This window comes from Salvia hispanica, chromosome 1 (genome assembly GCF_029641045.1).
Source record: "Salvia hispanica isolate PSC_SH4W2 chromosome 1, Shi_PSC_v1, whole genome shotgun sequence".
Lineage (NCBI taxonomy): Eukaryota > Viridiplantae > Streptophyta > Magnoliopsida > Lamiales > Lamiaceae > Salvia > Salvia hispanica.
In genome coordinates, this window is record NC_142692.1 from 714,705 (window position 1) to 734,568 (window position 19,864).

Consider the following 19,864-nt stretch of genomic DNA (forward strand, 5'->3'; position numbering starts at 1 on the left):
CACGGAATTTTATGCAGTGTTGTTTTGTGAGTTGACGAAGAGAGAGTAAAGTATGAGAGAGGGAAAAGCAGAGAGAGTGATGTTTCTATTTTATGAAACATTTCATTTTTAATGGGACAATCCAAAAAGAAAAACGTTCCATTTCTAATGGGACAGATGGAGTACGATTGTGAATTTGTGATATTACTTTACTACTAATTAGCAGGGCTAAAAGTTTTAGAGGAGTTGTTAAAATTAAGATAGAAGTAGTATGTGATTTAAATTGAAAATTTTCCATAACAAAATTATTCTGCCCAGCCCCTTTGCCGCTTCAAAATAGCTCGAAAGAAAAGAAGCATGGCGAGCAGAGGATCCATCTCAAAATAGCTCCAGCTTACTGACAACGCCGTCGTTTCTCCTCGAAACCGTCTTACTCTTCTTCTGCAAAAGCGCGGCGGCAAATCGGTACCGACGGCGATGACGCCGAGCGCGGGAATAAGCAGATTACTTTCCGAAATTCCCGCGCAGAATCCTTTTATTTGTCTCCGATATTTGCTGAATTTGTTTATCTACATCATCAATTCCACAGTTTTCACTTGATTGATTTGTCTCATAACTTTCAGGCACAGATTGAATCGGATTGATGCAACAGGTATCGCATGCACTTTTGTTTAATTGATTGATCTGATTGCAATTGAGGCTGAAATCATGTATTTGTAAAATTATCTGCTTAGCATAGTTTATGGAACTGCTGCAGAGGTATTGCCATTGCCAATTGCCATGCCTTTCTTAGATCCATGTGTTTATAGCTTTCACCTAACCATTATATTAATGTTCTCAGTATATGTAGAATCATAACAATTTGGATATGAAAAATTGGATTGCTCTAAGTCTAGACTTCAATGTGCACTCCTTTTGATCTTGTTCTCACCTTACTTTTCTGGCTCCAATTAGCTGAGGACTGTGCATTTACTGTTGGTGTCCAAGTTTAGGGCATGGCATCTTTTTACTCAGTCATTCCAATCTGTTTGAGTTTAAAATGATTGTTTGCAAAATCTGTGTTTTCTAGTCTAATGTTTAGAGCAATTGCACCATCACTGATCAGTTCCATTTGCTTGAGTGTGTATATAGCTTTCTCTCAACCATTACTTTCAAGCTCTCAATATATATAGAAATCATTAAAATTTGGATATATGAAAAATTGGATTCCTCGAAGTAGACTTTAGTGCCTAAGAATGTGCACTCCTTTGATCTTGCTATCATCTTACTCGTAATTTTCCAGCTCCGTTCAGCTGCAAAGAATCTTGTGAGGACTGTGCATTTATATTTATTGGACTTCAAAGTCTGGTGATTCTTCATATACTAACAGTGTCCAAGTTTATGAAATACTCAGTCATTCCAATCAGGTTGAGTTTATCATGACATGTTTTCAAAATCTGTGTTTATAGTCTAATGTTTCGAGCAATTGTACCATCAGTGATCGGTTCCATTTGCTCGAGTGTATCTTGTCTTTGATCGGTTCCGTTTGCCTGATTGATGAGCAGGGTTATCCGTGTTGATCTTGAGCTGGGCCGCTAAACTTTTGCATCGGTAAGTAGCCTGGTCTATCCTTAGTGTGAATCTTACATGGATTAACCAAATGCTTGATGCTTCTTTGATGTATTTCAAATACTTGCTTTTGTATGTAAACCATTGTCATCAAGTTTTATTTTGTTGCAAGTTGTGTGTTAATTTAAATTAATTATATTATATGTCATATAAATGTATGAATAGATACATGTGTGTAAAAGTGCTTGAAAATAAATAAATACTACACCTATATAAAGGTATTTTAGCAAATGTGGAAGAGAAGAACATGGAAATGATGGCAATGGGATGGAGTGACTTTATGGTCAAAGGAACACACATGTTGGAGGCAGCTTTGGGCTGTATGATACAATTATTTATACCTCAATTCATTAGTGCTGCTGCTGCTCCTGCTCTAACTAAATAACTGCTTTTCACTTTGAATATTCAATTATGCTGCTTTGCTAATTTCAATTTTTTCTCCCATCTTTTTCTGTGAATAAACACCGCCACCCAATCACATTTATTGACTGGAAATTATTGGTTATATAATCTTGAATATATTGACTTTCTAGCATGTGTTTTCTTATACTTTAATTTGTGATTATTAACAATTAGAATCAAGCTTATGTAGTCAAAACAAGTTGCCTTGTGAAATATTCCCTCTCCCTCGTAATTTTGGAATGTTGGACCAATGAGAATGAAGCATCAAATAAAGTGGGACAGCAGGAATGAGTGTTAGATTGAGTTTTGAAGAATATAGAGAAAATCAATTGTAACCTGGAAAATAGTTACAATTGGTTAGTACTGCATATAGTAATGGAAACTGAAGTTACAGTGAATAATTTAACTGACTATGTGAGAGTGACGTGGCAATGACAGCACGCCTACCACACAATGCCACTCCAAAAAGCAAATAAAGATTGCATAAAAGTATTATAAAACCATATGGAATATATCATCTGTCCCACCATTTTATATTCAAATTTATTGTCTCCATAAGCAGCCCTCTACTTAAAATTTAATTTCACTTTGAGGCTATGTTTGGTTCATATTTAGCCACTAACCAGGTTTAACTGATAATATTATTTTCAAGATTTTGTGGTTAAGAAATTTAACAGGTGGTTGCATGTCATTTCATGTAGTGAACGTTTGAGATGGTAGTCTTTTTAATTCAATTATGAACATGTATAACAATGTATTTAATGAATGTTTTTCATGGGCAACACACAGACATTACAAGTGAGAAATAACTGACTATGTATATGCTCCATAAAAACTTGAGGTTGTCGTGTGATACCGTCGGATATGGTGGAGGGATGTTGTGAACTCTGTGTGTATTTTTCTCCAAAATGTGGAGGTTTTAAAGCGCCGAAATTGTGGAATATGTGGTGGGAGTAGATGGATTTCGCCCTTGACACCCTAATTTTTTACAAATCAAAATAAGGGCATTTTAGTCAATAGAATAGTAATACGAGGTAGAATTATCATATTTTGGTGCATCATGGTTTATAATCTGCTACCAAACACTATAGTGGACAAATTTCATAACCATAGAACCTTGAAACATTATTATCAGCTAAACCTTGTTAGTGGCTAAATGTAAACCAAACATAACCTATATACGCCCATAATTAAACTCTATTAGTATTCTTAAACTACAAACAGTTTATATATTAATCAATTAAATACGCCCATAATTAAACTCTATTAGTATTCTTAAACTACAAACAGTTTATATATTAATCAATTAAAAGTGGGCCTTATTCATCATTTATATTCCTCCAATCACTGTCGTATTATATAATTAGTTAATAGTTAATTTAGGCTCGTATAGAGCTTAATGTTTAAAAATATAATTTGTAGTTAGTTTAATATTTGATTGATTTTGTGGAAACAGTAGCACACAAGCAAGTATATATAGTATTTATTATCATTCGTATTTCTTCAAAACCTTATCTACATGAGTACATTAACATCGTGTTTTCCATCTTTTATAATATATGATTGTCAACATATATATCAAGTGGTTAGATAATTAAGAATGAAAAAAAATAGTATTATTTGTGAGATGACAAGGATTGAATTGACTTCTTTTACTTGCAACTTGCTTAGTTTGATGTATGTTTTCCAACCTCAACAACTTCACAAACAACCCCCTCCATCATATATATAGCTACATATCAACCATGTCAAAATTCAAATTATATGAAACATAGACTTTTAATTTTGGCATAAGTCTGCGAGCATGATATTAATTTTCAATCCATGAATATGATACCATAATTAATCATGTTGGAAGAAATACTGTTGACTTTGGATAAACTCATTTTGTGCCAAAGGTAGCGTGACATGTACACATTGTTAGTAGGAAATTTAGTCATTTATTAGTACATTACTGTTAACACTTAATAAGTACTAAACCCTAGAGTTAAGTCTCAAAGCCAAGATCATAATTAATGTCATAAACCATCAAAATACTTGCTACATGTGGCTGGGAAAGTATAATACATGTGACAATCAAAACACAAGTAAATTTATATGTAGGTGAGTGTGATCAAATCATTACTTAAATTTAGTCCATAATAAATATAACAAATTTTAAACTATTAGATTCGCAAATCTGATAGTACATAATTAATTATTAAATTCAAAGTAAAAGGTTCAAAATGCATGTAAGTAGTCAATTTCGATTATTCCAATTTTGTTGCCATTATTGATTTGATTTCCTTAATCATTTAAATTTTATAAATCTTTTTTGCCTATTAAGCTAATAGTCATGTTATGCGCTTATAGGCGTCCCTTCAATACCCCTCTATATATATATTGAAAAAAATGAAATACTCCCTCCGTCCCATTGAAGATGACCAATTTTCCTTTTTAGTTTGTCTCAACTAAGATGACTCATTACTTAAAAGGGAAACATATTTATCTCTACTTTATTCTCTCTCTTACTTTATTCTCTCATTTCAACACACAAAATAAATTTGCATAAAATTCCATGCCGCCCAAGAAAGAGGTCATCTTCCTTGGGACGTATGGAGTAGTTACTTACAGTGCACTTGATTTCGGAAGGACAGAGTTGCAAGAAAAAATAATGCCTAAATTTTTTATCTAAATGTTCATAATTCAAATATATTAAAGTATTCAATATAAATTTAGATTTAGATTTGAAATATGCTAAATTGGTATAGAATGTGATATGGTTTGCTTGCAAATACTACTCCTAGGAGAATTGATGGCAATGTTTGATAATTGAGCCATGGCAAACACAATTATAGCCGCCCTCAATACTCCCCAACCGCCTTCTACAGCGCGTCCCAAACAAACATTTGCAAACATGCAATTACGTTACAGCCGCCATTTAATCACTGTGTAATGTTTTTAATTATCTCAAAATCCAAATAAAATTAATAATCATTTTTTTATTCTTCTTCTACTAATAATTTGTCATATACTGTCAGAAATAAACGACTTCTGTTACACAGTCATTTTGCAATTATATTTAAGAAAAATGGACCACCTCAAATGTTTTTACAGAGATTAGTTATGTACTAAATGTAAAATAAATAAAAAATTGAAGGCATTGATGTCAACTAACTGGATATGAATAAGTAGTTTGGGGGAAGGTGCACTTCAAAGTTTTATATTGTGTGTAATTAAGTTCTGTATTTATGAAGCTCTCCTTTGAATTAACTATTTCTCCAATATAGGAGTATTATTTTTTAGATATAATGGGTTTGAAAACATTAAAGTAATATAAATTGTTTTGCCTAGTAGCCTCGACATAAAAAAAACACTCATGAAAGTGTGTCCCAAGTGGCATCATAAATTTATAGCACTATAATTTTATTTCAATTGCATTATTTATGAAAATTTTCACACCTATAATGATTAATGAGTACTAAAATTTTCTTGCCCTTACTATTTATGCACCATATTTTGAGTTTTTTTAATACTGTCTTATTTTATAATTTTCTATGTCAATATATCCTAATTTAATGCATTCAGAAAATAATCTAAAAATAAGAATTTCATTAGAAAAATTAAAATTACATAATTAAATTTTTGTATATAATTAATAAAAAAAGGGCATAAGTAAACATAAACTGATCATTCATTGAGGGTATTGACCCACACTCATATTTCTTAAATTAAATATATTTAGAGTTGGGTGTGGACATCACGGTCATATACCGACTGACTTCGCTTTTGGTAATCCCAGAATGTCGTGAGTGCACCTCGCAACAGGTTTTCGCTTGCCAAATCCAACTACCGCTTCTTGCATGATGGTCGGACGAGAGTCGCAATGGCTATTGGTGTACGCGCACCTGCATCCCGTTAGATAACTTTTATACTCTAATGCATGCAATCTATGTTGCTAGGCACGCCGAGAGTTGTATCTTGCCTCATGCATACATAGTAATTTTAAGAAGTCGAGAGTCGTTATCGATCTCAAATATTCATGTCAGATGCATCTTGGATGGCTCAGAAGAATCGTCTCAAGCATTCATGCCCCTTCGATTAGGCAACGTGAGATACACGTAGAAAAACAGCGCATTCTCCGGTCACGACACCTACGTGCATTTATCAAGCCCACCTAGTTGTTGTTGTTGCAATAAACTCTTCTTGAATCCCTACAACTCTAGAAGCATGTCTAGAAACAAAGTATACAAAACTTTGTTCAAATTTTGAATATTAGTAAACACTTTATAGATTCCTCATATTCTTGATGAATGATGATAATTAGAGGGTAGTTGTTGGCATTTGATTGACACTAAAATTGAATGAGAAGGGAGGGAGAAGCTAGACAATTAGTGCGAGTGGGAAATGTATGTTCAAAAAGGGTGGGGACTCATTTCAATATTATCACACCCCCCTTTTCTTCTTTTTCCCCAATTCCACCTTTTTTTTTCATTTTTATTTTATTTTATTTTCCTTCCCTCCAATTCTCTCTCTCCTCATCTCTCTTTTTCCCTCCTTCCCTGCTGTCTCTGACCTAATTGTCTCTCCTCCCAACCCCTCCTCCACCACCACCCCCAGCCTGCCTTCCTTCAACGCTTCATAATCCACCCACCATCTCTCTCTCTGTCCATTTCTAGATCCGCACTCTTCGAATTTACATCCGCAGCATCGGATTGAAAAAATTCGAGATCATCGCCGGAGAAATTGAGACGATGACGGCCGCAGCGAACATCGCCGGACAGTTCGGAGACACTACCTACACCAAGGTGTTTGTTGGCGGCTTGGCGTGGGAGACTCAGAAGGACACCATGAAGAAGTACTTCGAGCAGTTCGGTGAGATTTTGGAGGCCGTCGTCATCACCGACAAGACCACCGGAAGATCCAAGGGCTACGGATTTGTACGTCACTTCTTCTTCTTCTTCGCTTTATTCTATTTACTTGAATATACTATTTTAGAGAGATCTAGAGTGAGAGGATCTAATTGATTCTAGATCGTGAGAGGATTTACATCGAATTGGATGGATGTGTATCTAATTGAGCTAGCTGTGTGATTCAGGTGACTTTCCGGGAACCAGATGCGGCAATGAGAGCTTGTGTTGATGCAGCTCCAGTCATTGATGGAAGGAGGGCTAACTGCAATCTCGCTTCATTGGGGGTTCAGAGATCTAAGCCTTCTACTCCTAAGCATGGTATATACTTTTTTTTGTCTTTTACTTGCTTTGATCCATCTTATTTTTCTTCTTCATTCTATGCATATATGAGATTTTATTGGGGAAAACTTGTTATTTTATGCAAGCTACTTACCCTAATTAAATTGAATTGGAGATAACTCCTTCACATCTTCAACATTTTGGACTTGGGAAATTATGAGTTATTGACCACAAACACACAGAAGCACACACACTGTGTGTGTGGGCTGGCCAAGATATGTTTAGAAAAGCATGACAGCTCATTTCTTCTGTGAAAGACACTCAACATGCCTTTAGCTTTTGTGATTATAATTTCTTTACCTTTGCTTTCGACTGACATGCCCAGCTGTATTATTTCCATTTATCCAATTAAAGATTAACCTCTACATGACTACATGCATGCCTTCACTCTTCATTTTCAATCTTACCTTTTTTATTTTATTTTTAATAAACCAAGAACTAATTATGTATCCAATTTTTAGGTGGAGGGAGGAACATAAGGGTGATGGGGGGTTTTCATCAAGGAGGATTTCAGGGAGCGGCGACGGCTGGTGGTGTGAGCGCTGCGGCGGCAGCGGCTGCATTCGCTTCCGCTGCAACCTTCCCTCATTATTCCATTCAACAAGGCATTCCTTACAATCTCTATGGGTGTGTATGCTCTCTATCATTACTACTATTTCGAGGACATTTCCACGTGCATTGCCAACTCACGCCCAGAATAATACCATATGCATGTGCATTTATATAATCATCAGTTTGGGTTTTAAGGTTTATCTCTCTTTCTCTCTCTCTCACACACACATGGTGAAACCAAATGACTACCGTCCAATAATGGCTGTTCCTTTTATCTTTAATTTCTTGTGCAAGACACTTGTCTTGCATCATTCTGCGATTGGCGTATAAGGTTGGACCACACACATTATATGCTCCATCCATCCACTGTTATTATACTAGGCCAACGCATGCTCAGTCTCTCCATCATAATCTTCTTCCTCTCTCTCTAAACACACACCACATTAGATGAACATGAAATGATTGATAGTTATTGGTTTATGTTTGGGTTATGGTTTTTTAATTAACTCAAGTAACTGTTGCTAAAATACTTGATGACAGCATGAGATCCTAATACCTTGTTTTGTTTGGCTAAATCCCCAGGTTCTCTCCATACTCGGCTGAATATGCTTACCCCACGGTTTGTACATAACTCCTCGGACCATTTTTATTTCTCTTCATTACTCTACAACATTTTTTCCTAATTCATTAGTTTTTATTAATTACTCCTAATAAGTAAACATTGCATTGCCTCATGTATACTACATAAATTTTTGTCAATGGAAATCTCTTCCTCGCAAGTTGGAATTCGACACACATTCTCCTGGTTCCCATTACAATGAAATTACATGCCATGCAAAGAAAGGACACGCATCTATTCTTGACAAAGTTTTACTTACAAAATCTTTAAAAAATCTGTCAGTTTTTAAATGAACAAGATTGTATTTTGAGTACAATCTTCATTGTTTGAAAATTATGCTAAAGATACATGCAAAAAACTTTCTTTGCTAGAAAATGATTATATAAATGATTTCTTGATCTAGAGCTACTATGGTGTGTATGGAGGAGCGAGTGCACAGTATCCACTGTATGGATCTGGGAGCAGCGGGCTTGTCTCAGGAGCTGCAGCAGCTGCTGCTGCAGCTTACTACCCTTATCTGAACTTCAGCGAGGGGAGCGGAGGAGCAACGGGGTACACTGGCAACCAGGGGTACGGCGTTCAGTATCCCCACCACCTCTTCCAGTATTCAACGATCAACTCAAGTGGCATTTACCCGCCACATTATGGGACGCCTGTATCCCTTGCACCACAAACTCCACTTCAATCAGGTAATTTGGTGTTGCAAATATCATAGTTTTGATGATGATGATGATGATGTTGTGTAGTGTACTAATATCTTTGATAGTCTGCTTTGCTGTGCCGCAGGCGTGACCGTGAGTCTGCACGCACCAATACCTCATCGTTGAGAGATGCGGATCATGATCGTTCTTTCACTTCATCCTACCTTTGGCCTAACCATGGTTATCTTTCTACATTTCTCTCTCCCTCTATCATGGACGAGCCCCCCATAGGGGTTAGTTCCATTGATCCAGAAATGGAGCACACTTCTCTCACTAGGAAAGGTGAGAGAGTGCAAAAATCACATGCATGTGCATCGATCGATCTCAGCTCTCGCCTCACTTGGGAAGGAAGGCAGAGTTGGTGGGTCGGCAAAGACCAAAACATTTTCAATTCCATCAATGCCCCTCAAGGAGAGGGGCCGAACAAACAGTCTTTTTATTCATGTTTGTCAGATCATATCATATATTAATAACTTTTAAGTCGACTATCATTTTCAAAAATGTTGATCTTGAAATGAATGGCTCATATATCTTTCAAAAATGAAATCTCTTTTCTTTTTCTTCTAAATTGTAGATGGCACTAGTAGATAATTAGGAAAATGGGGCAGGGTATGCCCCAGATTTTGTTGTTTTTTAACTCTAGCTAGTCTCAGGATTTGAAAAACTCTGACTAGTAATAGTTTTGTTGTGGTGAAAAACTGTGTTGTTTGTTTTTATCAAAAAAGTAGTGGATCTTGTCTTCTTTTGGGAAAGGGAGGTGGGTCTGAGTGTTGTGTTTTTATGTAAAAAAAATGGGGGCAAACTATTGGAGTTGAAGCCCTTGTGACAGTAGTATTTTGTTTTTGGTAGGTAGCTTAGTTAGTTTGTAAGAAACTCCATCAATGGGGTAGGAGTTTCAGTGCATTGGAAGTTACCCTCAGATATTTTTGGTCTCTTTGGGTTCTTCTACCCTAACAGACACCAACCATGGTTAGGACTCTGGTCATCTTCATCCTTCTTCTTCTCTCTCCACCTCTTTCTCTCTTCCTCCCTCTCTCTCTCTCTCTGAACTTTGACGCACTTTGAAATTTGAATTCAAGACTTGGGTTTGTAATTGTAAGCTAGGGAAGACATGTTATGTCATTTGTGTTTGAGTAATCTAGTGACTACTGCTTGTTAATTCGACTACTGATGGATTATGTAACATAATGCATATGGTTGAGACAATATTGCTCATATTTTCATTCAATGCTGTTGTACGCATCCTATTTTTATGTTTCTCTTTAATGTTAACAACTTAACAACACGGTTCCAACTTCCAACAAACCCTTTAATGTGGATATAGTATGTAGTTGAGTGAAATTATTGATATAAAGTCTCCACCAACTTTGAAGGCATGGAGTTGAGCCCACAATTGACAGGATTATAAGATTAAGTATAATACATATAAACAAATTTAAAATTGTTAATGGGTGTGCAAATTGCTTTAATAATGAGATCGGCTTGGAGGTAGTCATGGGCTTATTCTATACTCATACAAGCCCATTGACTTGGGACTTGGACCCACCTTGAGTTTTGGGCTCACTTGCTACTCCCGAGCTAGAACCGCCCGCCTAGTTCATCCTGCCAATCAACCGCGCTGTTCTCGGTAAACATGCACTCTTGGTTGGTGAATACTTGTAGTAGCCCTGGTGAATACTTGTAGTAGCCCTCCGTGAAGCAACCTTATGTTCTATCTATTGTCGCGCTTATATTAATAATAGTATCATTGATATTATATTATAGAGAGATACTATTTTTTATATGTTGTATATATTGATAGAAATACTACGTTATTTCATAATAAAAAAAAATTTGAAAGAGGCATGGGGTCCAGCCTGGTGCTCCGCCACGCATCCCTGTTTCGGTGCCAGACCCCAATCCTCAGAGACCGCACCCCTCCAAGCGGTACTACTATGGGCGGTGCAGGATTTGACGTGAGGAGGGGCAAAAATATATTTATAAACAAATTTTGTAGTAATGAGAAGAGGTATTTCATTTGCCCCTCTTCAAAAGTTTATGAAATGATATTTTTCTTCAAATTTAAAATATATTTTAAATTCTCCAATAGTGTGGGTTGATGCATGCTCTTAAAGTTGGCATCCGGCCCAACTAAAATAGGCGAGGGTAAATGGGCTTTGGGCCTTGAAAGCCCAGAATAACGTGAAAGGAGCGGGAAATGGAAATCACACTCGAATGTTTCATTTCATGTAGGTTTATTTCCTCTAGAAACCCGCGCGTTCACACCGCTACTGCTACTCCACCTCTCTCTCTCTCCGAATTCGTGAAGAAAGATGTTGAAGCTGTCAAGGCAGCTCCTGCGCTCCTCAAGGTACCCTGCGTTATTGTTATTCTTATCAATTTCTCATTTGATTTCTTACTATAAGCCGAATCCCCCATGAAATATCCCTAATTTGTCGCTTTACTTTATTTAATTCGATCATCACTTGCTCTGTTACTCACTCTAGGGTTTAGAACGATCCTTTTCCTTCCTAGTTACAAATTTTAGTTGCCAAACCAGAAATGCCTTTTTTAGAACTTAGCACTGTTTGCTGTACATGTTTTTCCTTTCTGTTTCTGAGCTGATAGGTCTAGCTTTCATGAATTGGTTTGCTGTTAGCTAGTTATGATTGTTCATGGCATGTTTGGTATAGCTGCTACTGACTTCAAATTATTGAGTGGCAGTGCAACCCAGGCATGGATGTCTACTGCTACGGCGAATTTCGAGCCCGGTGGTATCACACTCAATTTCAGCTTTACAATGACCTCTTTTTTCTCAGTCTCTGATACTAATGTTTTTGCTTTTGGTGAAACTTGCAGCTAGAATATTTGCACCTTATTCAATTTACAAGGGGAAAGCTGCATTGTCAGCTGATCCCCTTCTACCCAAGTTTACTAAATTGGAAGTATGATGTCGAATAACAAACCTTAGTTGTTTTCATGATATGTATTCCGATTTTGTGCTCGCTGTAATTTGGATCCTTCGTTTGTAGACTGGGGATTACAGAGTTGAACGCCGTGGTGTCATCATGTTAACATTTTGGCCCTCGATTGGTGAACGCAAATATGATTGGGAGAAAAGGCAGGTACTTTTATGACTGATTTTACAGACCTTTTGTTATGGAAGGACTCAGGTGATGTTGTTGCTTGATCTGTATGTTTCTTCTAAATTTTGTACTGCTGGACTGATCAGTGGCTTATCTATATATTACTCTGTATACTACAGAACTTTGCTCTCTCCGCCACGGAAGTTGGGTCCCTGATCAATTTGGGTCCAAAAGATTCATGTGAATTCTTCCATGACCCCTCAATGTTATCAAGGTTACTTTTTTATTTGGTTTGTTATTTGAATCTTTTGCAAGCTTTTGTTCCCCGTTTTTTTCATCTTTTGGTTAGTTTAATTGTGATATTAAATGCAATTTGATCTACACTCAACAGTAATGCAGGTCAAGTTAGAAAGAGTCTATCAATTAAAGCGCATGCTGATGGTAGTGGTTACTTTGTTTCTCTGAGTAAGTGGTTCCTCTCTCTTTGGGCGGAGTAAATAGTTCTGTTTATTAATGAAGTTGTGCAAACAAATCATGAAGTCGATGACCGTAGCCAAATGGTTTGATCTTTAATACTCCTATTGAACAAAGTGCAATACGATTACCTGAAGTTACTAAGTCAATATATGGATGTACTGCTTTGCAGGTGTTGTCAACAATACTGTCAATACAAATGATCGGTTTGTTGTTCCTGTCACTGCTGCTGAGTTTGCTGTCATGCGGACTGCTTTCTCTGTACGACATTATCTTTTAGTATTTTTTTCTTGTTATGTACTTATTTGCGAACATGTATGAATTGCGTATAGTGAGATGCATCCTTCCATTTTGGTGATGGCTTGTAGATTAACTCAAAATATAGAATTAGCATGGACCGTAGTTCCTTTGATAGTAAAGGATTCTTTAGCTACAAGTTGATCTTGTCTACTACAGATCTAAGCATTTTGATGCTTCAACGCTTGGTTTAGTTCAAAATTGATCTATTTGTTTGGCATTGTTTGATTGTTAGGTGTGTAGTTATTAGAACAAAACTGAGGATTCCTGGTTACTGCAGCCTATGAATATGATGCTATTGATTTGTGCATTGTTATGCTTAGTTTGGTTCATCTTCTTGTTGCAGTTTGCTTTGCCTCACATCATGGGCTGGGACAAAACTGTGGCAAAGCCCCCTCTTAGCGGTAACCATCAAGGTTCAGGTTCGGGTATGGGTACGGTGGTTCGTCAAGCTCAGACCTCCGAGTGGGATCGATAGATCTTTAGCGAAATCATGTTTGTAATCATATCCATTTTGTTGAATTTCAGACTGCTCATAACTATCTTCCCAAGTGGATTATATAACCATTTGCAATTAACTATTTCTGAGGATAATATTTTCCCATATCTACATATCCACCTAATGTATATGAAAATGCAAAAGCCTCCAATCATATTATATCAGCGAATGCACTCTAAACCTTTGCATATGACTAACCAAATCACAAGCAGAACAACACAGACAGCAGCATCAATGGCAAGAACAATCCTCACTTGCCGGCACCACTTGTCTCTAAGATACTGGGGGCTAGTCTTGATCCCGTCAGAGTTCCCGGATCGCCTATGCTCGGGCGTCTCAATATCTATCACAGAAACTCCAACACCGTCACCATCATCCTTCTTCTGCTTCTTCTTCTTCTTCTTGTCTTGTTTGCAGGGCCTTGCAAGGAGAGGTGCTTTCGTGGAAGAAGTGCCTGCAGCTTCAGCCCCATTCATGTCCGGCCACACGGACCCTCCTCCGCCCTCGGATAGCCTCTCTAAAGACGCCACCAAGCGACAGGCGGCTGGCGCAAAGTGGTTGTTGTCGAGAGTGCTGGTGGATGAGGCGATGTTTGTGAACTGATCCCTCAAGCTGTGGAGGAAGGCGAGCAGGTGGGAGTTGGTGAGAGTGTGACGGCGGAGAATGGCCAAGTAGACGAAGGGGCCGTCGATTAAGAAGGTGAAAGTGTAAGAAGCAATGGTTTGGGAGTAGGATCTGTGGTAAGGAGGGATGGATTCCAAGCATAAGGCGGCCATGTTGTCGATCTCATGGTTGCCGATGCTGTATTTGTACAAAATTCGGCCCTCTTTCCATACGCAGCAGTAGCAAACCTTATCCATGTTGGTCTGATTTCTGGTTATCACCACAGACATCCCCCCACCGGTTTTATTGCAGAGACACCTAAGCTTTTTTTAAAAATTCAAATCCCTTTCTACACCCGAAGATAAGCTGAGATGCAAGAGAGAGAAAGTCAACAGAGAGATGGGATGGAGAGAGAGAGTAATAATGACTAGTTCTAGTTCTAGTTGAAGTTGAAGATAGGACAAGTGGTTAGAGTTCAAGTCACTAGTTGACTCCGTCAAAATGGATCTACTGCAAATATGTGGAGTTATGATTTGGTAACCAAACTTATTTTTCATATAAAAATTTAAGTTAAAGTAAAAACCTACGAGCTTGTACCATAATCTCGTATTTGGGAGAAGTTATGTATAATGTGACAAATGAAATATACTAGACAAAACGTTTACCTACTTCGACAATGTCATGTAATACACCGAGTCAACTACATCTTTGATTTTTATAGATGTAAGCGTTTCGTCAATAAACTCAAACACGTAGCACGCTAGAAGTTTTCAATATGAGACAACTGAAAAAATATCAAAATTATGACATAATTAGCCATTTTTAAAAAAAATTGCAAAATTAATTAAAAATTGACCAAACTTTGTGATTTTTTAAAAAATTTACCTCTTTTTACTATAAACCGATCATTCTATGTGAGTTTAAACATATGTATGCCATAAATATCTCTTCTCCAGCCAAATATAAATAAATCAACACACACACACTCACTCAACGTGGGTTGGTACTTGGTAGAGATGGTGACTGATGAACCTTAATCATACATTTGAATTGTCCAAGTGTTGGAAAAACACATAAATAGAGACAAGATGCCTCTTAATGAAGAAAAACTACTACAATAATTCCAATTCATGAGTAGACTCATTTCACAGTCTCCCTTTCACCTTCTTCGTCACCATGCCCGGTATCTTGATCCCTTGCGATGGCAGCATCCCCTTCTCCATCACCCTCCGAAGACGGTTCACTAGTTTGAGGATCTTCATTACTGGCGGCTTCTTCATCACTAGTTTCAGGATCTTCGTCAGACGGTTGGGTATCCGGGGGAGGTTTAGTCGAAGCAAGAAGGGAGTGGCGGCATAGTGGACAAGTGGTATGCGTGGTTAGCCAGAGGTCGATGCAATCCATGTGAAACGTGTGCCCACAGCTCGGTATCTGCTGTAACTTATCCTCGGCCTGGTACTCCCCTAGGCACACCGAGCATCTGCCATTACAAACCACCAAGTTTTAGTGAATGATGCAAGAGTTGCAATGGAACCAATAATGCAACCATGCACTATTACTTCCCAACAATCATCAATGTTTAAAAACAAAAGCCATACTCCTCACATAAGAAATGTTTGAGCCCCACAACATAAAAATTGCATCTTGGCACATAAAAATCACATCAGAAATTTTTCTTTTTAAGACCAATCCAGTTATACAGATGGAGATTTCTTTCCCAACTTTATACAATAGAGTCATTGATGCATTCAATTTGGTTACAAATTTATCATAACAAAATGAGGGATAAAAAAAGATAAATTTTTTTTATCACATTTGAGTAGTCCCCATGTTTTTTTATCTCATGTTTGATAATTTTATCATGGCAACTCCCCAAAGTACTGTTAACACACCAACCACTCATGATTATACCATCCAAAATTGGAGTCAAAATGAGGGGAAAACACGTCCTAAGAAATTCTCCCTTGAAATACATCTACTCTATAGAACAAGTGAAAAGGGGGAAAACACCAAAGACAAGACAAGTAAACTTCAATACATCTATTTACAGCATAGCATCTTGAATTGAGATGAAGTAATGAAATAAAGGCCAAACTTACTGTGTGTCTTTGACAGAAAAGCTCTGATTAAAGACAATAACAGGCAGCATCTCCCTCAGCTCCTTCTTTAGCCCAAGCTCACACTAAACCAATCAACAGTTATAACTAAATTAGAGCATTATATATCTATATACTAATGAGAACTGTCTCAAATCTCAAGGAAATTATTACATACCCTGGAGAGATCATTGCCGATTTCAGACATTAGGACAGAATTATTAGCCCTCATTCTGAGAGAAGACCAGTCCGCCCTTCGCCGCCGCAGATAGAACCAATAAAACAAGAATAGAAGTATAAAAGTGAAGAAAATTGGGACGGAGAAGATGAAAGTCTGGTAGATTTTCAGCTGCGAAGAGCCATTGGAGCAACAATTGCTGCTACCACTGCTGCCTATTTCTTGATCTGAAATGCCGTTCTTCACACTCAGCGACATCACCGACACTCACTTCCTCTGGATCCAAATTAGATCGCATTTGCTGAACCCCACTTGATTAAACGAAGCAAGATTGGATTTTTTTCACTCCCTGCTTTGGAGAAATGGATATGAGCTGCGGAATTAGTTGGGAGAATGGAAGGTCGTATTTTGTAGCTGTGGAGAGAAGTGTAGCAAGGAGGATCTGGGATTCGTTTGAAAGACAGAGATCTCAACAAAAACTCTCACCTAAATAGATAAAGTTGAGAGAGAGAGAGAGAGCTGTTTCTCTCTCATAAAAACTTCTTTGTCAGCTTCTTACAGTACACACATTTTCACCATGTACGGTCTCCTCTCCTCAAGTAGAACTAATTGGGAACAAATAGAGAGTTTCATTTGATGAAAATAAGACTAATTTTATTGGAAGGATTATGATAGAAAAATGAGACACTATTTTGAAATGTCAAACTTGTTAGATTAGATTTTAAGTAGAAAAATATTATTACAACATTTTGTTGTATGCGAAGCGTTGCAAGACTTGTCCAAAATAATATAATCTGTTAGATATTTCCTGGTATGTGAAAAACAGTGAGTCATTTGGTAGTAGGTGATCTTTAACAATCAAGATTGAGTTATGTCAATAGCTGCCGCGCGGCGAACTGTCCATTTTTTTTATCCCTTCACCACATTTTTGGTCTTTTATTATTATCAACTAGTACTAAATTAATATGCAGATATTATATTTTGTTAGATGCCAGCAGTTAGCACTAAGAACTCGCAAAATCCTAAATTAAATCTAAAAAAGTAATCAAAATATCCGAATCATACTCTTTGGATACCACATTCCTAACCTTATAGAAATCAACATAATTAAGTATCATGCCTCATGCATCCTTTCCCTTTCTAATTCCTTTGACTACTCATGATTGAAAATAGCATTGCTCACGTTGTCTTCTTGCACAGCTAATGCATGCTGAGATTAAAAAAATTAAATTGAAAGTCTGATTCACGATGCCTTGTAAGAGAAACATGACAAAGAAACTAGAAAAAAATAGAATTTAGGGTACAACATTTACATGCTAGAAGAGCAGCCTGTACAAAAAAAGCTTTGAAACAGTTGTATCTAAGGTGTGTCCAATGGCGATGGCGATGGCGTACCGTTGATTCTTTAATCATACGTCCTGACCTTTAGCCTGACTTCACGGGGGGAGTTGGGAGTCTTTCTTGGGCTCCCAATTGAGCCGAGTGGCTTTTTTGGGGTTGTAGGAACGACAGCAAACCTGTGAACCAACATCCGGAAACATGGCAAGCATAACACGTAGAGGCCGCCTAAAATAAATGGTGCAGCAACAAACCATCCCAGCAGCTGCACATATGTCAATATTATCGGTTTAATCCCTATTTTGTTCAAAAACACTAGACAGCAGGAGATGATGTGAATGTGAATGTTGTTGCATACCGCGTTGAAAATGCTATACAGGACTTCCCATGAAGCTTGTCCGGTGATGACATTCTTAAGAGCATCCGAAGTTAGAGCAAAATGAGGTCCACCGGTAATGAATTCACCAAATCGTAGAAAGGGGATCATCAAACTGTTGAGAGAAGAAGTAGATAAAAAATCATAAATTTGAGATTCGTTGTTCAAAATTTCTGCCAAGGTAGAAATCCAAGTCATAGAATAGTGGAGTATGATATAACGTGGTTTTATACACACAGTCACAGACTAAAACGCGAGTTTATAAGACGAAAGTATTGCTAGATTACATTTGTGCATACCCTCCGAACCAATATGAAGATGGGGACACTCACAACCATAGTACACAAGCCTCAATCCCAAACATGTAAAAAACACTTCGGCAATATGACTCATCAAACCCCGCATCACGATTTTGATGGTAAAGGCAGAGAAGAGAAGCATGCAGAAATCTTGTCATGAATATTGCATAGTAGTAGAAAAAAGACTATCCTAGGTTGGGAAAAGATTGAATTACAGAACGGACTGAAACGACTTGAGCTTGTTAAAGGATTACCTCAACTCAATCGGAGTAGCCATGAAGTTAGTCAGCATTACAGTTGGAGCATGGCAATGGGATCCAAGCACCGCAATAGCTAACCCGCATAGAAACACAGTAACCCCTAGTAAAAATTCAAAAGCTCCCAGTATAAGAAAGCCATCAAGATCACATCTTTATGGTCCATAATTTCAGATATTTATGATATGCAATGTAACATCAAAGAGGGCGACCACACGAGACAACATACATTAGCAAAAAGTTAGTAAAAGACATCCAATCACGAGACACATTAGCTAGTTGCACTTTCAAATATCCAATTGCTAAGCCAGATATTTAGTAGATACCGACACAATATGCCTTTTTTGAGGGAGTGAACTCAAACACAAAATATCAAAGCATAAACTAGAACCCTTAAAAAGGATCAATTTCAGCTCAAAATGAATACATGAGGTAGTATATAATACGAATAAAGAAATGAATAAAGCTGAATCAGTTGTTGAAGAAGGAAAGATAAGAAAAGATACCACAGATGGGGAAGATCCCTAAAGTGATTCCCAGCGCAGCCGAGAATGCGAGCTGCTTGGGCTCGGCTCCCCTAAAATCAAACAAATTGCCCAAATTTCAGTGAGCACTGCTGCCGCAATCAGTCAAAAAAACGAATTGAATTTGGGAAAGGGATTAACCGGCGAAGGATTTGGTGAAGAGGGTCCACAATTTTTCGGCGGAGCCACGACACCAAAGATCCACATCCAAAGCGTTTCGCCATCGCTGCGTGATTTTGCTTGAGTGATGAATCCTTGCTTATCGGTGAGCTGTGCCGATCACGCTTGATTGATGGATTGATTCCTGCTGCCTGCGCTCAAATCAAGATGGAATTTTGATTTGTTTGATTTGAAAAATTTTGGATGTTATTCGCAGAGTGTGTCGCATCTCTGCTGATTCTCAGACTTGGTCGGTTCTTGGTTGGTTAAAATCAGATTTGGGAATCTGATATACAACGTGGTATTGAACCGGCTGTTATTTTGTTCGTTACTTTTCCCACTCACTCCATATTACTACTACTAACCATATACTCCCTCGTCTCATAAAAGATGTCACACTTGTGGGACGACACGAGAGTTTAGGAAATTTTATTTTGTGTGTTAAATGGAGAGAGAAAATATAATTTTTATATTCATGTGAGAGAGAACTTTTTTCATAAATGAAAATGTGACATCTTTTGTGGGACAAACCAAAAAGGAAAGGGTGACATCTTTTGTGGAACGGAAAAAATAGTATTATAAAATTTAAATGATTAATATTCATGAC

General features: G+C 37.4%; 5 protein-coding genes and 1 long non-coding RNA gene across 9 annotated transcripts; 3 read left to right on the forward strand and 3 right to left on the reverse strand.

Moving 5' to 3' along the window:
- The first annotated feature begins 259 nt into the window (after positions 1–259).
- Positions 260–2,031, forward strand: LOC125219985 (uncharacterized). Of its 2 annotated transcripts, XR_016134367.1 has the most exons (3): positions 260–631; positions 1,524–1,569; positions 1,806–2,031. It is a non-coding gene; the product is annotated as an uncharacterized LOC125219985 (long non-coding RNA). The 2 variants fall into 2 exon arrangements; XR_016134366.1 differs by having other exon boundaries at positions 1,524–2,031.
- Positions 2,032–6,473: 4,442 nt separating this feature from the next.
- LOC125222725 (RNA-binding (RRM/RBD/RNP motifs) family protein) lies at positions 6,474–10,320 on the forward strand. Of its 2 annotated transcripts, none has more exons than XM_048125491.2 (6): positions 6,474–6,908; positions 7,067–7,199; positions 7,682–7,847; positions 8,355–8,391; positions 8,795–9,080; positions 9,178–10,320. In XM_048125491.2, the coding sequence occupies exons 1-6, from the start codon at positions 6,723–6,725 to the stop codon at positions 9,216–9,218; spliced, it is 849 nt and encodes a 282-aa protein (XP_047981448.1). In that variant the 5' UTR covers positions 6,474–6,722; the 3' UTR covers positions 9,219–10,320. The 2 variants fall into 2 exon arrangements, with proteins under 2 accessions (XP_047981448.1, XP_047981449.1); XM_048125492.2 differs by having other exon boundaries at positions 6,476–6,908; positions 9,158–10,320.
- Positions 10,321–11,308: 988 nt separating this feature from the next.
- Positions 11,309–13,509, forward strand: ATWHY2 (WHIRLY 2). Of its 2 annotated transcripts, XM_048120620.2 has the most exons (8): positions 11,309–11,442; positions 11,796–11,845; positions 11,931–12,016; positions 12,104–12,196; positions 12,337–12,431; positions 12,549–12,622; positions 12,804–12,892; positions 13,275–13,509. In XM_048120620.2, the coding sequence occupies exons 1-8, from the start codon at positions 11,405–11,407 to the stop codon at positions 13,404–13,406; spliced, it is 657 nt and encodes a 218-aa protein (XP_047976577.1). In that variant the 5' UTR covers positions 11,309–11,404; the 3' UTR covers positions 13,407–13,509. The 2 variants fall into 2 exon arrangements, with proteins under 2 accessions (XP_047976577.1, XP_047976576.2); XM_048120619.2 differs by lacking the exon at positions 11,309–11,442 and having other exon boundaries at positions 11,722–11,845.
- Positions 13,485–14,460, reverse strand: LOC125218841 (phytolongin Phyl1.1-like). Its single transcript, XM_048120618.2, has one exon. The coding sequence runs from the start codon at positions 14,318–14,320 to the stop codon at positions 13,589–13,591; it is 732 nt and encodes a 243-aa protein (XP_047976575.1). The 5' UTR covers positions 14,321–14,460; the 3' UTR covers positions 13,485–13,588.
- Positions 14,461–15,050: 590 nt separating this feature from the next.
- Positions 15,051–16,914, reverse strand: LOC125219888 (RING-H2 finger protein ATL7-like). The gene is made up of 3 exons (XM_048121981.2): positions 16,305–16,914; positions 16,130–16,212; positions 15,051–15,510 (listed from the first exon to the last, which is right to left on the reverse strand). The coding sequence occupies exons 1-3, from the start codon at positions 16,560–16,562 to the stop codon at positions 15,171–15,173; spliced, it is 681 nt and encodes a 226-aa protein (XP_047977938.1). The 5' UTR covers positions 16,563–16,914; the 3' UTR covers positions 15,051–15,170.
- A 601-nt stretch (positions 16,915–17,515) lies between these two features.
- Positions 17,516–19,547, reverse strand: LOC125219889 (uncharacterized). The gene is made up of 5 exons (XM_048121982.2): positions 19,240–19,547; positions 19,081–19,151; positions 18,572–18,677; positions 18,001–18,133; positions 17,516–17,907 (listed from the first exon to the last, which is right to left on the reverse strand). The coding sequence occupies exons 1-5, from the start codon at positions 19,320–19,322 to the stop codon at positions 17,710–17,712; spliced, it is 591 nt and encodes a 196-aa protein (XP_047977939.1). The 5' UTR covers positions 19,323–19,547; the 3' UTR covers positions 17,516–17,709.
- Between the last annotated feature and the right edge of the window lie 317 nt (positions 19,548–19,864).

Excerpts from the sequence above, each read along its gene's own strand:
- LOC125222725 (XM_048125491.2), top strand. The coding sequence starts at position 6,723 with ATGACGGCCGCAGCGAACATCGCCGGACAGTTCGGAGACACTACCTAC. Across the intron at positions 6,909-7,066 it reads GATCCAAGGGCTACGGATTT|GTGACTTTCCGGGAACCAGA; the intron begins GTACGTCACTTC and ends TGTGTGATTCAG. Across the intron at positions 7,848-8,354 it reads ATTCCTTACAATCTCTATGG|GTTCTCTCCATACTCGGCTG; the intron begins GTGTGTATGCTC and ends CTAAATCCCCAG.
- ATWHY2 (XM_048120619.2), top strand. The coding sequence starts at position 11,737 with ATGATTGTTCATGGCATGTTTGGTATAGCTGCTACTGACTTCAAATTA. Across the intron at positions 12,017-12,103 it reads CCAAGTTTACTAAATTGGAA|ACTGGGGATTACAGAGTTGA; the intron begins GTATGATGTCGA and ends CTTCGTTTGTAG. Across the intron at positions 12,893-13,274 it reads TCATGCGGACTGCTTTCTCT|TTTGCTTTGCCTCACATCAT; the intron begins GTACGACATTAT and ends TTCTTGTTGCAG.
- LOC125218841 (XM_048120618.2), bottom strand. The coding sequence starts at position 14,320 with ATGTCTGTGGTGATAACCAGAAATCAGACCAACATGGATAAGGTTTGC.
- LOC125219888 (XM_048121981.2), bottom strand. The coding sequence starts at position 16,562 with ATGTCGCTGAGTGTGAAGAACGGCATTTCAGATCAAGAAATAGGCAGC. Across the intron at positions 16,213-16,304 it reads TCGGCAATGATCTCTCCAGG|TGTGAGCTTGGGCTAAAGAA; the intron begins GTATGTAATAAT and ends TGATTGGTTTAG. Across the intron at positions 15,511-16,129 it reads TTTTCTGTCAAAGACACACA|ATGCTCGGTGTGCCTAGGGG; the intron begins GTAAGTTTGGCC and ends TTGTAATGGCAG.
- LOC125219889 (XM_048121982.2), bottom strand. The coding sequence starts at position 19,322 with ATGGCGAAACGCTTTGGATGTGGATCTTTGGTGTCGTGGCTCCGCCGA. Across the intron at positions 18,678-19,080 it reads AGGGATCTTCCCCATCTGTG|GGGTTACTGTGTTTCTATGC; the intron begins GTATCTTTTCTT and ends AATTTTTACTAG. Across the intron at positions 17,908-18,000 it reads TGTATAGCATTTTCAACGCG|CTGCTGGGATGGTTTGTTGC; the intron begins GTATGCAACAAC and ends ACATATGTGCAG.